At 40.1% G+C, this 19,403-nt stretch overlaps 1 protein-coding gene and 1 pseudogene across 1 annotated transcript in view; one reads left to right on the top strand and one right to left on the bottom strand.

Moving 5' to 3' along the window:
• gpc3.L (glypican 3 L homeolog) overlaps positions 1–19,403 on the bottom strand; it is a 227,096-nt gene that overhangs the window by 191,155 nt on the left and 16,538 nt on the right. The window contains exon 2 of the mRNA XM_018230004.2: positions 18,268–18,429. Within this exon, the coding sequence (XP_018085493.1) occupies positions 18,268–18,429 (162 nt within the window). The remainder of the gene's footprint in view (positions 1–18,267; positions 18,430–19,403) is intronic.
• On the top strand, positions 3,521–4,560 carry LOC121397040 (annotated as a pseudogene).

Genomic DNA, 19,403 nt, shown 5'->3' on the forward strand with positions numbered 1-19,403 from the left:
ACACAGGTATGGGATCAGTTATCCGGAAACCCATTATCCAGAAAGCTCAGAATAACAGAATGACCATCTCCTATAGGCTCAATTTTTTCCCTGTAATAATAAAACAGTATCTTGTACTTGATCGAAACTAAGATATACTGAATCCTTATTGGAAGCAAAACCAGCCTATAAGATTTATTTAATGTTTACATGATTTTCTAGTAGACTTCTAGTACTCCTTTCTAGTAGAAGGTATAAAGATCCAAATTATCCCATTATCCAAAAAGCCCCAGGTCCTGAGCATTCAGGATAACAGGTCACATACTTGTATAACATCAACCACCTCTTCTGGAGGAGTGATGTTCCCAGGCCAAATGTGGATAAGAAAGCCCATATGTCCAGCCTAGTGAACAGTCAGGTCTTGGGGGAGCAGCAATTAACATCTATATAGATCTATATAAAACACTATTAGCCTGAAGATTACCCCTAGACACACATGTAAGTCTTAGTAATTTTATCATACTGCTCAACCTGTAAGCAGTAACAGTCTATTCTGTCACTGAAGGCTTTTTCAGTGTCAGAAAATGCTTTTTCTGGCTATCAATAGAAATATATTCAACTAAAATAAAATGTAAGGCACTTGATATGCTGACTGCAAAAAGAGTCCATTGTAAAATCCATTACAAAACAAATGTTCAAGGTGAATGAACAAAACCTCAATGACAGTTACAGTGTGGCAAAAATACACCTTCAATTCCCTTTACTATTTGAACCTTTGGCAGATTGATTACTTCTATGAATATGCTCAGTAAATCTCCACATATGTCATGTTTAAAACACAAAATCAAACTACATTATAGGCTTTGTGCAGTGCCAAGAGGAGCAAGGGCAACACTACATGATATTTTCATTACTTTAAAACACTTTCACTTTTTGGTGTTACTGTTCCTTTAACTTAAAAGATGTACAGGTATGGTGCAATTCCTAATAAACAGAGAACAACTACTAGTCAATTTGTTTGTCTCTAATGAGTATAGACTTTACCTTTGCAAAGCTATTACATTTGCATTGTTTGACTGCTTTGGTAATGGGAGGCACCATATATTCAGTGCTTTACATACATAATGTGTGTGAAAATGTTTCCTCAAATATTTGTTCAGATGGAAAGCCATCTGGTGAGTTTGAGCTCCTCCAGAAGCCAATTCTGCACACAGGTGAACAAAGGACAACCGCTCTTTCAAATGAATGCAGCATTACGTTAAGCATTAAAATACTGGGATGGAAACCCACTTTGTACAGAGGTGCTTAAAGCAAGTTACATAAATACATGTGTATCCAGAAGTAAATCTGGAGCAAATGGACTTGCTGAATAAATATTTTGCTGAATTTAAGACATATGAGAATTATGTGAATCAAAATTGGTTCTATGAGAAGTGGTTTACATTGTCCTTTCATGTTTATATTTAGTTGCATTAATCACCGTACCACAGTAGAATTAAACCCAGCTGTCTAATCAGTGTTTATCCATGTAGGTTTATGGAAAACTCACTGGGTTTATAAACTTTACGCAGGGCAGACTGGTTCACACAGTGAATATATTGGTTATATTTATAAAGCTGGATAAGGGTTTGCAAACAGAATCGCAATTTTGTTCTCGCACTGCTAATGTCCAGAAGAGCTTTTTAAATATGGAAAAAATTGCAAATTGTGAATACATATCCGAACACTCTGCATTTGAGTTGCACCACGACTGAGGTGGGCAAATTATTTTTTTTAAACATTTTTCAAAAGTTGCAAATTGAATTAACGCTATTTTCACGCACAATGACCTTACACAGTGCCTGCACTCACGAAAACACCCATCATTTGCGAGCCATTTACAAATATTTTTTCGCAATGTGAATTTGCAAAAAACGTGAGCATGGGCAATACCATTTGTGGAAAAAAATATGCACAGTGCAAACTTTATAAATGACCCCCATAGTTCATTGCTCTGCAAACAAAAGCTACCCAGCTGGCCTATATGTATTATGTAATATGTAATATTACTGGCAATGTTACTGTCTACAAGAGAAATGTGTTTCCATCTACCTGGCATTTGAAGGTCAGGACTAGCTCTTGTTCCACCATACAGGATCAGAAGCTTATCAGGGTAATTTGCTTTAATAACATGCTTTCACCTAAAAAAAACATTTACTACTTCTCAAATATTTTCTACAGTACTTTAGGAACAGTATTTATACATATCCTCTGCTTTGCATAATCTGAAATATTTTCTTCTAAACCCCCCTTTCTTCTCCATTCATGATCACATGAGGCTTTTTTGTTAAAGGCATACTGTCATGGGAAAAATTTCTTTTTTCAAAATGAATCAGTTAATATTGCTGCTCCAGCAGAATTCTGCACTGAAATCCATTTCTCAAAAGAGCAAACAGATTTTTTTATATTCAATTTTGAAATCTGACATGGGGCTAGACATATTGTCAATTTCCCAGTTGCCCCTAGTGATGTGACTTGTGCTCTGTTAAACTCCAATCACTCTTTACTGTTGTACTGCAAGTTGGAGTGATATAACCCCCTCTCTTTTCCCCCCCAGCAGCCAAACAAAAGAACAATGGGAAGGTAACCAGATAGCAGCTCCCTATAGGTGCCCATACACTGAGAGATCCGCTAATTTGGCGATGCCATCAAACGAGCGGATCTCTCCCCGATATGCCCACCTTGGGGTGGGCAATATCGGGCTGATCCGATCGTGGGGCCTCGGGCCCCACGATCGGATCCTAACGAATAGCAATGGGCGGTCGGATCGCGGGACCGCATCAACGAATAGATGCGGCCGCGATCCGACGGGATTTTTTGTCCCATCCGATCGAGATCTGGCCGACTTTCGGCCAGATCTCGATCGGTGAAGCCCGTCGGGGGGGCCCATACACGGGCCAATAAGCTGCCAACACGGTCTGTCGGCAGCTTTTATCGGCCCGTGTATGGCCACCTTAAAACAAGATAACAGCTGCCTGGTAGATCTAAGAACAACACTCAATAGTAAAAACCCATGTCCCACTGAGACACATTCAGTTACATTGAGAAGGAAAAATAGCAGCCTGCCAGAAAGCATTTCTCTCCTGTGCAGGCACAAGTCACATGACCAGGGGCAGCTGAGAAATTGACAAAATGTCTAGCCCCATATCAGATTTCAAAATTGAATATAAAAAAATCTGTTTGCTCTTTTGAGAAATGGATTTCAGTGTAGAATTCTGCTAGAGTAGCACTATTAATTGATGCGTTTGGAAAAAAACATGTTTTCCGATGACAGGATCCCTTTAAGGATCATGAACATTATAAATGACACCTCACAGCAGGCCCGGACTGGCCATTTGTGAATTCGGGCAATTGCCCGTTGGGCCGCTGTCTTTGATATGTAAATGGGCCGCACGGGCCCCTCTGCACAGCCCGCTGTCACAATACTGTTTCCCGGCTGAGAGGGAGCAAGCGGGAGCGCTGAAGGCACACAGCACGGAAGAGCTCCTCGCAAAAGCGCTGACAGGAGCCGGAGGGAGATGAATCGGGACGAGATGAGCTCTCTGATAGAGAAGGTGGCTTGGCAGACTTTTCACAGCAGCGGAGGGGTCGTCCTGGGCCTGTTGGCGGAGAGCTTGGGACAGCTGCGGAAAATTAGACGGGTGCGGGCAGAAGATGTGGGTCTGGGAGCAAGTCAAGTTCTGCATTAACGGCTTTGATCGCCTGCAATCGGCCGGGACAGCAGGCAAGGAGCCCCTCGAAACCTCTCGCTTTCACCCCTCCGCTGCTCTCCTACCAGTGCGGCTCTGTGCGGCGGGCAGCGATGCGCTCGGTGGGAGAGTTTGGGGATAACAGCCCGCCCTGCCTGCTGGCTCCGCACCGGGAGAACCCGAATCAGATCAGCCCTTTGGATGGGCCGCTGCCTTACTGGACATCGTGGCACCCCCCTTTGACCCGGCGAATTGCAGGGATTGTCATTGCTATCAGCTGCTGTTTCCACTCCCGGGGAAAGTGATGGGACCGCCGCTGCCGGCCAACTCTGCCAGGGGAGGCTGCTTGTCTTTGGCCAAACAGACCAACAGTTTTCCCTGAGGGGATCCCACCAATCGCCTATACAGATCTCCTATCCATAGGGTCTCACAGACTTTAGCTATGCAAATGGACATTACAGCCAGACCCCCAGTAGAGCCGCCATGAGTTCAATTTGTGTGGCCCCTGCAAAGCATATACCGGGTCTCACTTTACAGGCTCTCTACTATAAACAGGCTAGGGTTTTGGCCCTCTCTGGCACTTATAGGGGTTCCTGAAGCATCATCAGAAGGGGCCTAGGTCATCCCAGTGCACATAACTCATCTGCAGGCTCTGGTTGCCCCTCTTACACTTTAGGAGTATGGGTAAAGGGTTGGCCAATCACCAGTCCATACAGACTCCACATGTTCAACTGATGGTCAGTTTGTTTGCTACAGAAAACACAGCAGTTGGCCCTTACAGGACCTGAAAGTATCAATCTTATGGGCGCATGTTCATTTGTAATTCAATAACTCATATGCCTGGACTGGGGTGATCTTCATACCTTAAGTCTACTAGAAAACCATGTAAACATTAAATAAACCCAATAATCTGATTTTGCTCCCAATAAATACTAATTATATCTTAGTACAAGCTATTGTTTTATTATTATAGAGAATAAGGAAATCATTTTTAAACATTTTGATTATTTTGATTATAATGGAGTCTATGGGAGATGGCCTTTCCGTAATTTGGAGCTTTCTGGATAATGGGTTTCCAGATAAACAATCCCATACCTGAAGTGGGCTGCTTTGATTTTTTTTGCCAGGGCTGCTTTTTTCTCCCAGTCCGGCCCTGCCTCACAGCTCTTCTGAGGTATATCTGTGTATGAGCTAGGGACATGTCTACCTGTCATTCCCCAGAGGCCCAGTGGGATGTAGGTAGCCAATCACAACTCCCCAACAGCCCCCTGTCAAGCTGCTAGCCAGTGGCGTTACTACAGAGGAAGCAGACCCTATGGGGGGGGGCTAGGCTGTGGGATCAGCTACCTCCATAGCTATTTTACTCAACAAAAATGTGCACATCCACTGGCTGCTCTGCCAGGCACACTCGCACATATGTCAAAGGAGAAGAGGACGGATGTTACTGACCCGAAAATGCAAATCGAATTCGGACACAATTCAAATCAAGTTTTTCTCCAAAAAAAACCTTGAATGTCAGGAAGGCTATTAATTTCTTCAAATAGGTCAGCGGACCTCTGCCATTGACTTCTACATAAACACGGCAGGTTTTAGGTGGCGACCTATCGAGTTACTTCCAGGGTAGGGTGATGATAAATCTCTGAATCAAATTTGAATTTCAAATTAAAAATTGAGTTGGTGGTTTTAAACTCATAAGTTTTGACCAAAAAACCAACTTGAAAATTCGAATTCTAACTTTCCATTCGAACCTTAGTAAATCTGCCAATTAAAGTTACCAGAGGCAGCTTTTTGCTGCCCCTGGTGACTGGCTGTTCACTGTTGCCTGAGGCAAAACCTCATGGCAGGAGCAGCCTTGGTTAGAACCTAAGTATTAGCTCCAGGATTCCCTTGCATGAAAACAGGGGAACCATTTTGGACAATTTCATAATAAATGAACAGGTGCACAGCACAACAAAACAGAAATTTAAGGCTATAACTACACAGGTGATTTCCCCGCGATGGTGCCGGATCCGATGCACTGCACCAAAACGCAGGCGTCAAGTCGGATGCAACAGAAAACAAGGTAAGCAACAGCAACGTCGGATGGTGTTGCAGCGTTTGTCCGATGCGACACAACTGTTGGATGCAGACACTGCATGCTGCGTCTGCATCCGATAGTCGTGTCGCATCGGATGAACTCTGCGACACTTACCTTGTTTTCCATCACATCCAACTTGACGCCTATGCGTCGTACCCGGCACAATTGCGGGGAAATCGTCCATGTATTTGTACCCTAAGAAGTGTATTTGGATGTAAAGTACCTTTAATGTATTGCACCATTATGCACACATCTGTGCATGCATCTGATCTCATGTGCACTTATGTTTGTTAATGTGCCCTTGTTGTGAGCCAAACTACTTTCTAAATATCTGATCTTCATTAGAATTTGTAATTACTGAAAGTTTTGACAAGCCAAACAGTGTCAGTAAAAGAAAGGCAATGAGTAGTTAATGCGAACACTGGCTAACACTGGTGCACAGGCAAGTGAATACCCAGGACAGAATGTTTAGCAGTGTGAATAAAATAATTCTGGTGCAAAGCCGTTAACTCCACAAACATTTAAAACATTCCTAAACATAAACCATTCCATTACTATGTACATATGGTACAGTTTCATTGCAACATATTTGCTCCCACTGCACCTTTATATATCTCAGCCTGTGAGCTTTATTTTAGTCTCCTTCTGCATTCTTACCCAAACAGACGCCTGACATGTAATTTCCTAACCACATTAAGAAAATACTTTTTCTTTAGGATCTTCCTGTAACTGATTTAGGAGTTTAAGAGCGAAAATACCAGCATGCAACAAGCATATCCCCTTAACCATGTCATCACCTGGGTGGCCAGTAAAGTTTACAGATGGTGAAATTTGGATGGCAAAAAGTGCATTTAACCTTTTACTATACGTAGATTTTTATGCTATCATATTCACTATGTGTGCAGGGATGCAGCAAATCACCTGCAGTTAATTCTTCATGCCAAGTTCAATTTTCGATATTCTCTTTATTCTTTCTTGCTGACTGCAGTATGAAATTAATTCTCTATATTCCCTGCTAAAATGTACTTTCCATTGATTGAGAAGCCAAATAAGTTCATTCTCAATCATTAGCATTGCAGAAATATTGAGCAGCGCAAGTGAGAGATGCAATCCATTACAGTGTGAAGGGGGGCATCGTGTCCACTCTTTGCAAATGAGCCAATTGAGAAGATGAACTGGCCCTGTGTGTGTTTGGGTGGGTTGATCACTGTGCAGCTGTAACACTGCCATTTCACATTCAAGCACTCTTCCAAATGGTTGCTCTTGTGAACATCTGCAGCTGTGTGATTAATGTGAGGGCTAATTAGCAAATCTAGTAATGCTAAAGCTACATCCGGAACTAGACAATCTAAGCAAACATTGGTCTTTGTTCAATTAACTCATCGGGTACCAAAGAAATTATTTTCTGTTGTTGTTTGTTTGTTTCCTAAAATCCAAATCGGCAGCACCAAATGGTGAGAGCGGCTACATGTTTAAGTTAAAACATCTTATGGATGTGTGGATATGTCAGACAAATATTTGCTTAATTTGCTATTTCCTTTTGCAGCAGCTGCTGACATATTTAGTGTTGTATTTACAAATAACTGACCCACCAACTGGCTATGCCAACCCAAAATCCTACCTCAGCTTTCAGTGCTCACTGTACATCCTATAATTATGGTATCATTTAAATGTTCGCAATTGTTTCTGCCCTGCTACTGTACATTAACAGCAACAGATAGCTTTAAAGTTATGGTTAATGGTCTACTTTACAGAATCTGTGCTACTAGTGTGTTTATTAGACAAGGCAACTGAAGTACAGAAAGGGATCTAATCTGGATAGACTTAACAAAGGCCAATTTGGGCAACTTTGTTTTATCTACCCATATGTTTAGATCCAGTTACATATGTAATAAATTATAATTTGCATATTCACAAAGTGGTATTCATAAAAACTTTTTTTATATGTAGTATAAATACAAACAAATAGTTCTCTGTACAATCAATGGAAATCAAGCATTTAACATATTAGAAAAACATTTTTTGCATGTGACCAGTTTATGGGAGTGGTTTGGGGCTTTTTATGAACCTCTTTCAAATCTTCCATGCCCTGTTTCTTTTTCACATAATTGGAGTGCCCTCCACCCATTCTTGTTTGTAAATGCCAATGGGGCTAATGTAAGATGCCATAGATACTATTATTGGGCCTTGGTGGGGGGTTGTTTGTGCCTCTGTGTACTTTAAATGCCAGGGCCTCTTTTGAATCCAAGTCCACGCCTGGTCACAGTCCACATTGCTACACTAGAACCACTAGACTAAGGCACTTCATTTGGAATATTTGTACAGTGTTCATGGTTAATAGGATTGTGACAGCCGGAAAGCTAGGTAAGAATTTATACACAATACTCAATCCCAATGTTAGCCTGCGTGTTGGTAGACCTTTTTATAATTCAGTCAGGTAATAGAGTCCCTGTAATAAAATCAGCTATGTAGACTTAATAGGAAGAGACAGTTTCCAAATAACTACATGTTTTAAAAAACAAACCTTGATATAAAATAGGTTTGCAAAGTGTTGAAAAATGGGTCTCCCTTAGTGTGATGGTAGCATTAATATGTCTTGATTTTTACTTTATACATTTCAAGTACCCACACTGTTTGTTCTTCTAAAGAAACAGTTAAAGGGCATCTATCATCACAATTATAAAAAAACATTCCAACCTGCTTCGATGTGCAGACCTGGTTACTTCTGGGTGTCCCCAAATAGCCACTATAGAAGTCAGGGAGTGACCACCACAGCTGTTAGTACAGACAATTAGCCGTCTTGGGCTCTGCTTGAAATACATTCATGCACCATAGACTCAACAGTGTTTTAGTGGAGCCAAAGCTAATTACTGAACTGTAATTTTAAGCTGACCATACGCTGTAGATAAAAACTGCAAACTCATCCCCTCCAGACGGACTTAGCAGCTTGTTGGCCTGACATTCGTTTGCGAAAATAATGCAGATATCCATCAGGCAAGTTTCAAAGTCTAGAGAGATGAGGACTGTATTGGTAAATTCAGGGCAGGATTCAAATAGCAGGCGCCCCTGGGCCCACTGCCATTCGTTGCCCCTGTTTCCTCCCCCTTATTCATGCAAATGTTCATCATCGGGAGCTGAGAAATGGGGATTGGCGCACAGGAAATTTTAAAAATTATTGTATCTCCTGCACATCCCCAGTATTTCTGAACCAATGTGGGTGTGGTTGGTCAGCATGCCGCCCCCTAAAATCCTGCTGCCCTAGGCCCGGGCCTTGGTGGCCTTTCCACAAATCCAGGCCTGGGTAAATTGATAAGTTTCGATACAGTTTCACAACAGCATTTGTGGTTTCACTAATCTGTTACAGAATTTCACAATGCGGTCTGTTTTACCAGAAAATAAAACATGGCATGTTGCACCAGAAAAAAACTCAGATGTCAGTATGTTCCCCTTGCCTTCCATATAAATCAACCTTCCCTCAGTCTATTTAAAGAACTGTCTCTGCACCATGTTTAGAAGAAATTAACAAGGCCTTTTGCCTATGATGAACAGTTGTAGAATAGTGGAAGGAGCTTTTCTAACAAGGTAGGGCAATGTTTATGCTATTGCAAAACATTAAACATAATGTAATTTCACCTTCCCACTGTTTCCAATAAATCTGGGCAAATGTTTGTAATTGTTTACATAAAGCAAACCACTGTAATTGCCCTCATCTCTAATGAGGTCCTCCCCCAAACAATCTCCAGAGGACCCCTATGATCCAATCACTGGCTCAGAGTGTAATGGGGTCCTCCTCATTAGAGCTCGCAATCTTAAAAGTGAAAGGGACAACATATGTCAAAGGTTTAACTTTTTTATTTTCAAGCACTACTTAGAGGGCCAATGTTTGGTCATAGTCTGCCTTAGTTTACAAAGTTACATATTAAATAAGGCTGTATCTTTAAATCATCTATAGTTATAAGAGTAACTAGGACAGAACATAAGTGTATCCTAACTAAAGCTGGCCATAGACGCAAAGATCCATCCTACTAATTAACGTACGATCGGACTTTCCCATCTCCCGACCCTCCACTAACCATTCAGATCAAAGTCTTACCATTCCGACCAAATAAAGTACCGATCTCCGCCGGCCGAAAAATGTCGGGACTCTCCACACATGGTCCGAAAATCGTACAAATCCACGATTCGTACGATCGGATCGTTGTGTCTATGGCCAGCTCAAGGCTGGGCCTTCAAAAGTATCTATGGGAGCAAAGAGGCATTCTTAAATTCCCAAATTAGTTCTCTGTTTGCCCACTCCCCCCCCCCCCCCAGCCATACCTCTGGGCTTTCACCACATAGGCAGCCCATAGTTTGGGGATCAGTAAAATAATACAAATGCAAACAAAAGTCTGCCTTTATCTGTTAAAATACAAAGCTGTTCTTGCTTTTAAACACCTTTGGCTAACAATAAAAAAAGCTTGCATGTGTGATTCCACCTTTGTAAGGGGTGATGGTTGATATCCCCTACACATGCTACCCAACACCCCCTTTACATATAGGGGGGGTATGATGTTTCATTGGAGTTTCTGCAGAGGTTTCTTCAGAAATGGTTTAACCCAAAAGCATAACATATCCAACTTTTAGGTCAACCATCCCTCAGTAGCTGGGAATTTGGGGTGTCTTCTTACTGCTTAATTTACCTCTCACCACATCCCCAATGATGTTAGATACATCTACAGAAGCTACTTGAAACATTAGCATTTTATTGCACACAAGGCTATCCATAAACAATGAGATTCGTTCATCTGTTAGCAAAGATAATGTATTAAATAAAGCAACATTTCGGAGAAGAAATTGTTCACAAAATGATCAGCCAGCTAGCCATCCATCAGTAGGGAGTATGATTAAATCATAAAAGTACAATATAAAGCATAGCAAGAGGATGTCTGCTCCAATGGTTGGACACACATTTCCTAAAACATCATATCTAATGAATGCATGTACTGTTTATGGATAACTTTAGACTTCCAGTGAATGGAGTATAATGCAATGGAAAATTAATGTTTTTGAAAGTATATCTTTCCTTTAAATGAGAAAAAGTTTGCTTTACATTTAACAGCAGATTTTTTTTCATCCCAGCAATGACATTTTCACTGACTCCATTTCAACCAGAGGTATTTTCAGATTAGCAGATCATTTTGTTGTACCAATTAATGAGACATTCCCTTCTGTTTACTCAGTAGAGATTACAAATTAATATTATTATTAGACTGGTTATTAAAATCTAACTGATGGAAATAATATGCAGCTGATAATAATGTTATAAATCTAAAGTAATAAATTTAGGCTGAATTTGCGTAGGGAAGTTTTGCAGTAAAATCGGTCCCCTGGGAAAATTTCAAGATCAAAGACAGCCAAGTTTTTATAGCAGTTAAATGAAAAATTCTTATTCCAACAACTATTTTAACAGTGTCTGGAGATGCGATGCCAGGGCAGTAGCAGTAGGGGGTGGTGGGCTGGAACAAATGCTGTTTGATACAGACAATCCGGTCTGTTCCAATGAACAGAGCACAGCACTGCCCACCTAAGGCTGTTCCATACAGTTATAAACTGACAGTTTTACAATGGAATGGAGGGTGAATGTTTTTGCAAGAAGTTTTACAGCAAAAAAAAAACTATTGTTGAATCTAAAGAATGGAAGACTAACTAGATAACTAGATGAGTGTGATAAGCTATATCATTAATTATGTTATTAAAGCTGTGTTATGCATTCAAGTCTTCCAACAATACTGTAGAAAAAAAACATGTGTGTGTGTGTGTGTGTACATAGAAGCAGTAAAAATAAATAACATTCTCAAAGGACAAGATGTGATCTTTTATCTTCCAGTCTTCAGGTAGAATCAAATACTTCAAAGGAAAGCAAATAAAAGCAAAGGCATTCTCATTATGGCAAAATAAATCATTCATGCTCACTTAAAAAGTCTCTCACATTCCATTTGAAATAGGCACACAAAACACTCTTTCATTCCCAAAATGCCTGTGCAGGATACCAAGCCTTGTGTGTGTGTAGTATAGGTATGAGCACATGTTTAATGATCCATGAATTATTTGATTAATCCCCACTTTAAACCTGGTCAGTGCCATGTACCCTCCCCTGATCTGTCTCAGTTCCGCCCCAACTCCTAACTATAGGCCCCAGGTGACCATCCAGATAGGTCTAATGGAAATCTGTCACTTTGGTGTGCATATAGGGTTGCCACCTTTTGGCTGGCTGAATCTGGCCAGGGGGCAGGGTCATGATGCAATGGGGTGCTGACACCGCGGGGACGAATTGTGGCGCTATGGGTGGCGTTATGGCTGCCGCGTCAATTATAGGGAATCCTGCCCAGTTTTGACCAGAGCAGCCCTTAAAAAAACCGGGGTGTCTGGGACAAAACCGGACAGGTGGCAACCCTATGTGCATATTTTCAGTGCATACTATAAATTGGATAGACACTACAGTCAGCCTTATGTGCATGTTCACAAGCATACAGCTTAGAGAGCGCTTATGGCAGTTTCTGATCAAGGTTATCCACTAGAACATAAGATATTATAATATCCAATTTAAGGGCAACGTCACCTTTATTTTTGAATCTATATAGATATAGAAAAAGGTGTCTGAATAAGCAGCCATGGTCACTGACTGAACATGGAACAGACATTATAATCTTTTTGATTGCTGTTATTTCGATTATATTTCGATATATATTTCGAATTAATGTATTTGAAAAATATATGGTTTCCTGACATAATCCTGCCATTAGTGGGATGTTTGGCACTGAAATCTAAAGTATGTAGATTACTTGAGTGGTGATTTGTAAATTTGGTATTGTACTGCTGGGAGTTTTCTGTGTCATGGAATTATATTAGGTTTTCCAGGGAAAGGAATGACTAGAATACTGTAAAAAGAGACTTCTATTCTGCCAGTGGTATCCTCAATGTCTTAGGTGCTATAGATTGCACTAATAACGTGTGACAATATCAAATGCCTTAAAATATCGCACAAAATAACGAATGCTATAAAATACCACACACGATTCAGCTAAAATGAACGTAAAAATATCACTTCTTAAGTTAGACAAGTGAACTTTTTTTTTAAGGCATGCTATCAATAACACTTACTTTTTCGACCTTTAGTGAATCGGCCCCATAGCATCAGACTGGGGGGAATTCGGGCAGACCAGAGCTGCTGCATAAAGGGCCAACAAACCCCCGCCAACCCATGGGCCCCTGCCCCAGCTGCAACCCCCTTCCACCCTCCTCCAGTGCATATCTTTCATATCTGGCCACAATCAGCGCAGGGGGAGGTCAGGTTTAGTGCACAGAGTCACAAGGGCTGGGGCCCACTTGGTTTTTTTGCAAGTGCCCCACCAGCCCAGTCTGACCCTACACAAATATTTATTTTTCAGTTTAAAGGAAAGAAAATATATATATATATCTATATATTATATATATATATATATATATATATATATATATATATATATATATATATATTTACACTTATTTTATATACTTATATATATTTCTAAAAGGCAATACACATGCCTTTGCCCAAGCAATTCAATGAATTCCATTTGCTGCTTTCAAATATTCTACGGGCTCTACATTTCCTGAATGAAGCACTGGTTATAATACTTTAATGAACAGGATTTCCAGCACACTAGCCCATATCCATCTTCTACCTATATCTCCATCTTACTTTAAAATAAAAAACAAACATTCTCGACAATCTCTCTTTAATGCAACACATTTGAACATTCAGTACATATTGATTTCTTTCCATTTCAGAAAGAGGTTATACAGCCCTACCTTCAGTTAGACAGTCAGGAACCATCGCTGCTTCCAGAACATGCTGCTTAATTTGTTTCCATTATCAATAGTGTCACTTACATGGTCAATATCAGATCTCCATGAAATACTAAGTATATTAACTGAGTTGGTAGAAAAAAGCACAATCCGATTTACATTTCAGGAACTGTGCCATGTCAGTGGAAAAAAAGAGCCTAAGGGTTGAAAAAGCTTTAATGTTCTAATAAAGTTTGTTAAGCAACATTGTAACTGATATGCCTGAGTGAGGTTTCGCAAATGCCAGCCTATTTTCCTTGGTCCTTGCTGAGAGAAAATGTTTGCCAAGAAGAAATTTAATTTACTGGAAAATAACATCTGGACGGATTTGGAACCCATTAAACTGGAGATTTTAGAGACTACACCATATACACACACACACATTTTGTTTTCATATTGTGTTTGTGATATTTCAGAATAATACAATTCTGTGGTTTGCAATACCACCGTCGACTGTGAGTCGATAAATAATTATTGCAGTAGTGATTAGGAATTTATGATGGACTTGGAAGGTTAAGTTGAGAAGCTCAGTTGTTTTACCTGCTAGTGTCAAGTTTCTGAAACACTGTGGGGACATATAAAATATTATTATTATTATTATTATTATTATTATTATTATGCATTAATAAAGTGCCAAGATAGTCTGCAGCACTGTCAAATAAACGGATGTATACAATGAAAATACAGATTACATAAATCTTGCCACACTGGCTTACAATTACATGGAGGATTCTCTTCAAAATCAGCCCTCTTGTCTATAAATGCCTAAATAATCAGGGCCCTGTTCATCTGAAAGAACTTCTGATTTCTCATACAGTATACCCCCCCGACCTAAAATCCTTTGGATCTTGTGCTTTCTGACACACAGCACCAACAGTCTGCCGCATGCAATCCAAAAGGCATATATTCAATCAGTATGTATAAAAGTTTTGAGTCCCATGGGAAAAGGGACTTAAATTTTATTTATAGTATTATAGCTATATATATATATATATATATATATATATATATATATATATATATATATATATATATATATATATATATAGAGCTAACAATATGCCCTGAAAATAGTGGAACATCATATATTTTACTGCAATACTCTATCACCAACCCCAGTGGATGCGGTAATGAGATGAACCAAAATAAACATTTATTATGACTTTGTATGATTTATAAGTAATTAAATGCCACATCATCTTAGCCATTTTCCCTGTACATGTAGGTGTGTAACATACCCTATTTCTCACCCCTTCCATAGGTAATATGCTATATTGCTAGACCTTGCATTATCTATTGGTTTAAATGGTTATGATTACCTTGATTTAAGTTGTATTTAATTTAGAAAACAAAAAAAAATCCCCTTGTGTTTTTAGCTATTCTTATATAAACTGTTGCAAATAACAGGGTGTAGTGGATTAAAAATGTTCTGGTATAAAACCTGTCACACTGCAATGTATTACAAGCAGATAATTATAATTGTAAATAGTGCAAAAATGCACTTGTAAAGCTGTATTCTATGGTGGATCTGAGATGTTACATTGGCAGATCAGGATAAGATGACTTCTGCTTACTAATACTTGGAAATGCATACCCCATGTAGATGTATTACACGCTGGCTGGCAAGTATCCACGACACAAAATAGCAACAGGATTTAGTAGAACTCTGATGTATAGGGGCAAATTCACTAAGATGCGAAGTTGCGCCAGGCGCAAATTCACCGCACTTCGCCGCACTTCGCCAGGCGTAGTTTTGCCAGGGCTCCGCAAATTCACTAAAATCCGAAGTTGCGCACAGGGGTAGCGTAAGGTTGCGAAGTTTCGCTAGCGTTGATTCGCTATATAAAGCGAAGTTACGCTAGCGAAGGCTAATTTGCATATGGCGCGAAATTCAAATTTCAATGGAGGAACACGTATCTGCACTACAAATGCCTAGAAAACCTTCAAATCTGCAAATAAAAATTTTATTTTGCCCTACACATGTGCCCACTGTCTAGGTAAGTTGCCATGAGTCAGGAAATGTAGGGGGGAGGAAGGGGAGCCCCAAAAATTTTTCGATCTTTATCAGCCATCATGTAGAAAACACGCCAGCGTTTTTTTGGGACTTAGAAAAAAAATTGACTTTTTTTGAAACAATCCCTATCTACTCTATTGCGCTTCGCCAGGTCTGAGGTGGCGAAGGAAATCTAGCGTAAAAGGTAGCGTTCACTACACTTCGCAAGTTAGTGAATTTGCGTAGTTTCGTCGCTAGCGAAACTTCGCCTGGCGTAAGGTTGCGAAGTAACACTAGCGAAACTACGCCAGCGTTCGTTAGTGAATTTGCGCAGTAGCGAAAATGCCAAACGCTAGCGAATTAACGCTAGCGTTCGGCGCTTCGCATCTTAGTGAATTTGCCCCATAGTGTCTCTATTAGAAGTCTATTACAAGGAATGGGGGGGGGTTGTAGATGCGTGGGTGCATTTCAAGCTTACCAAAAAACTGTCCAAACAGTACTTTGGTCCATATCGAGATCAGTAAGACGCTTCTTGGGCTTTACACAGCTGTTGTTATGGCAATGGCACATAAGGGAGCTGGGATTGCAGGTAATTAGAGCCCTTTTCATTGTTTTTGCAGCTATTATAGAATACAGCTGGGACCAGAGGCTTCCCAGTTCGGCACAGTCCGCTGCCTGCCACAGGTCTGCGGCCAAGTGGTTGGGGACCCCTGGTATATGTACATGAAACTAAATTTAAATGAAACAAAACATGTTGATGATATTTATCTTTATTAAAAGATTCTGTGCAACAGATAAGCAATGAGTATATTCTTATTTTCTGCACCTTTTCACAGATTATGTACTCCACATCAGGCCAGATTCTGTTATCTGTCCTCAGTCTTCAAAAAGATTAGATAGGATCTTTGAAAAACTTGGCCAGTTTAACAGTCAATGTTTTCATTTAAGATAGGACATTTTTTGGAATGAATATATTTCAAGCAATTATCACCACAACAAGTTTTATAAATAAAATCTTCTCTTCTTCACACTACTCTTTGACACTTTGGGGTATATTTATCAAAGAGTGACGTTCGAGATCTCCACAGTCCGCATTTGATAAATACGCCTTTAAAAATCCCATAGAAATGAATAGAGAGAGAGAGGCGGTATTTCACTCTGCGGACTGGGGAGATCTCTAACTTCACTCTTTGATAAATATACCCCTTTGTGTCTGAGCCTGATCCCATTCAATTCTGTTCTCTTATTTTTCCCCCACACCCTTTCCTTCCCATTACCACTCATCTCACACCCTCAGGGGCAAATTCACTAAGGCGCGAAGCGCCGAACGCTAGCGTTAATTCGCTAGCGTTAATTCGCTAGCGTTTGGCATTTTCGCTACTGCGCAAATTCACTAACGAACGCTGGCGTAGTTTCGCTAGTGTTACTTCGCAACCTTACGCCAGGCGAATCTTCGCTAGCGACGAAACTACGCAAATTCACTAACTTGCGCAGTGTAGTGAACGCTACCTTTTACACTAGACTTCCTTCGCCACCTCAGACCTGGCGAAGCGCAATAGAGTAGATAGGGATTGTTTCAAAAAAAGTCAAAATTTTTTCTAAGTCCCAAAAAACGATGGCGTGTTTTCTACATGATGGCTGATAGGCTGAAAAAGATCGAAAATTTTTTGGGGCTCCCCTTCCTCCCCCCTACATTTCCTGACTCATGGCAACTTACCTAGACAGTGGGCACATGTGTAGGGCAAAATAAAATTTTTATTTGCAGATTTGAAGGTTTTCTAGGCATTTGTAGTGCAGATACGTGTTCCTCCATTGAAATTTGAATTTTGCGCCGTATGCAAATTAGCCTTCGCTAGCGCAACTTCGCTTTATATAGCAAATCAACGCTAGCGCAACTTCGCAACCTTACGCTACCCCTGTGCGCAACTTCGGATTTTAGTGAATTTGCGGAGCCCTGGCGAAACTACGCCTGGCGAAGTGCGGCGAAGTTGCGCCTGGCGCAACTTCGCATCTTAGTGAATTTGCCCCTCACTGTTTACTGAAAGGTCATTTTCAGAGGTTTTGAAAGTAGTAATAAATTAAAACTAGTCATTCATGCTATTGATTGCCTTAAGCCATGCCTCGCAGTCAGCACTCTTCATATTATTAGTCATTATTCAGTCATTAACCCAATGAAGCTTAAAATATAAGGTCCATATAACTTTCACACAACACCCTAGGGTCTTTTGGAATGTCAGGGTAACTGGAGAACCCAGAGGAACCTCCTTAGGGAGAACATACAAATTTCATGCAGATTGTGCCAAGTCAGAATGAAATTCAGGACCCCAGTACTACAAGGTAGCAGTGCTAACTACTGAGCAACCATCAAGGTTAAAACTTGGCTAACTATAGTAGACCTGGGAGACTTACGGCTCATTCATAATTCCAAGTAGTGAATAATGAATAAGTACTTTTCTGCATTCCTTTCCCTTTGAACATGTTGGCCTGGTTTCTGCCTGGAGAAAGGATTCACAAAGACTAAGAGGGTTTAGTACTGAAAGTTAAAAAATGAAAAACTGAGATAGTAGTATCTACAGATCAAAGGAAATTGTACTGAGGTTATATATACACTGAAAGTAGCATACCTTGAAAAATGGCAGCATTCTGGATGATAAGGAATTTAAGTTTTGTGCTGGCAGACTGGAGGAGCTGCTCCATGTTCAGACGGGATACTATCTGATACCTATCCTCCATTCTACGGTTGCAACAGGTTGAGGTCTTTGTGACACATACTTGCAGATCAGTCCCTTAAAAAAAACAGAAAATTCAGTAAAAATGTTAATACGGCTTTTTTTCATACAGTTGTTAAGGCGATGTATAGATATGTCTCATAATACAGAATTAACATGCAGGAACAAATTACATGTGCCTGTTGCATGCCTGGTAACAATGCAGATGAGTCTCTGAGATCATATCACAGAATAAAATGGCACCATATCAAACTTAATTTTCTTTCGAAGACTCCTAACAATTCTAAATATTCTCTTTTATTCTCCCAGGAAGTGTTTGGCTTCAATGGCAGATATTTGGGTGCTTTGCTATATACCATGGGTATTATGTTTCTCTATTAAATGTCTGGCTCCAATGACATCATTTTCAGAAAAGAACAAAGGAGAACAGCGGGGCACACTTATCCCGTAAATTCAAGATTGCAGAAGTTGTGTGAATAAAAAACAATTAGATAAGCATAGTAAAAATGCGCCTCTCAAGTGTCACCATAGCAACATTAGAAGTTCTCATAATTATTTAAAGTGCTTAAAGGTGCAGTTTCAAAATTGCCACAAAACATCTCGTTTTTTTTTTAAGGAAAATTACCATAGTGGTGTCACTCTTGTCATGAACCTGCTGAATTTTTTTGTCTGCTTTCATTTTCCAGAGTCATTTAACTAATAAATGTAAATACCAGTCCAACATCAGCGACCCAAATGATTCTGGAATTTGTAATTCAGTGGCTAAAGCTTCCAATACAAAGTCAGATACCTTTTATTTGCCTTTATATATGGACAGCCATATTTATAGACACATGGCCATAGCTAGAGAAAAATGGGCCCCGGCAATGATGGAAGGTTAGGGCTCCCATATGATAGGGGAATCTTGAAATAAATTACATATGTCAAACATGCTACGCTCAGCTGTAATTGATCTAGGATCTAAGCAGGTGTTGTCAGTTGTTAATCAAGAAAAGTATGGTGTTGGGGAGCACCAACCAGCAAACACAGTA

Source organism: Xenopus laevis, chromosome 8L, assembly GCF_017654675.1.
Source record: "Xenopus laevis strain J_2021 chromosome 8L, Xenopus_laevis_v10.1, whole genome shotgun sequence".
NCBI lineage: Eukaryota > Metazoa > Chordata > Amphibia > Anura > Pipidae > Xenopus > Xenopus laevis.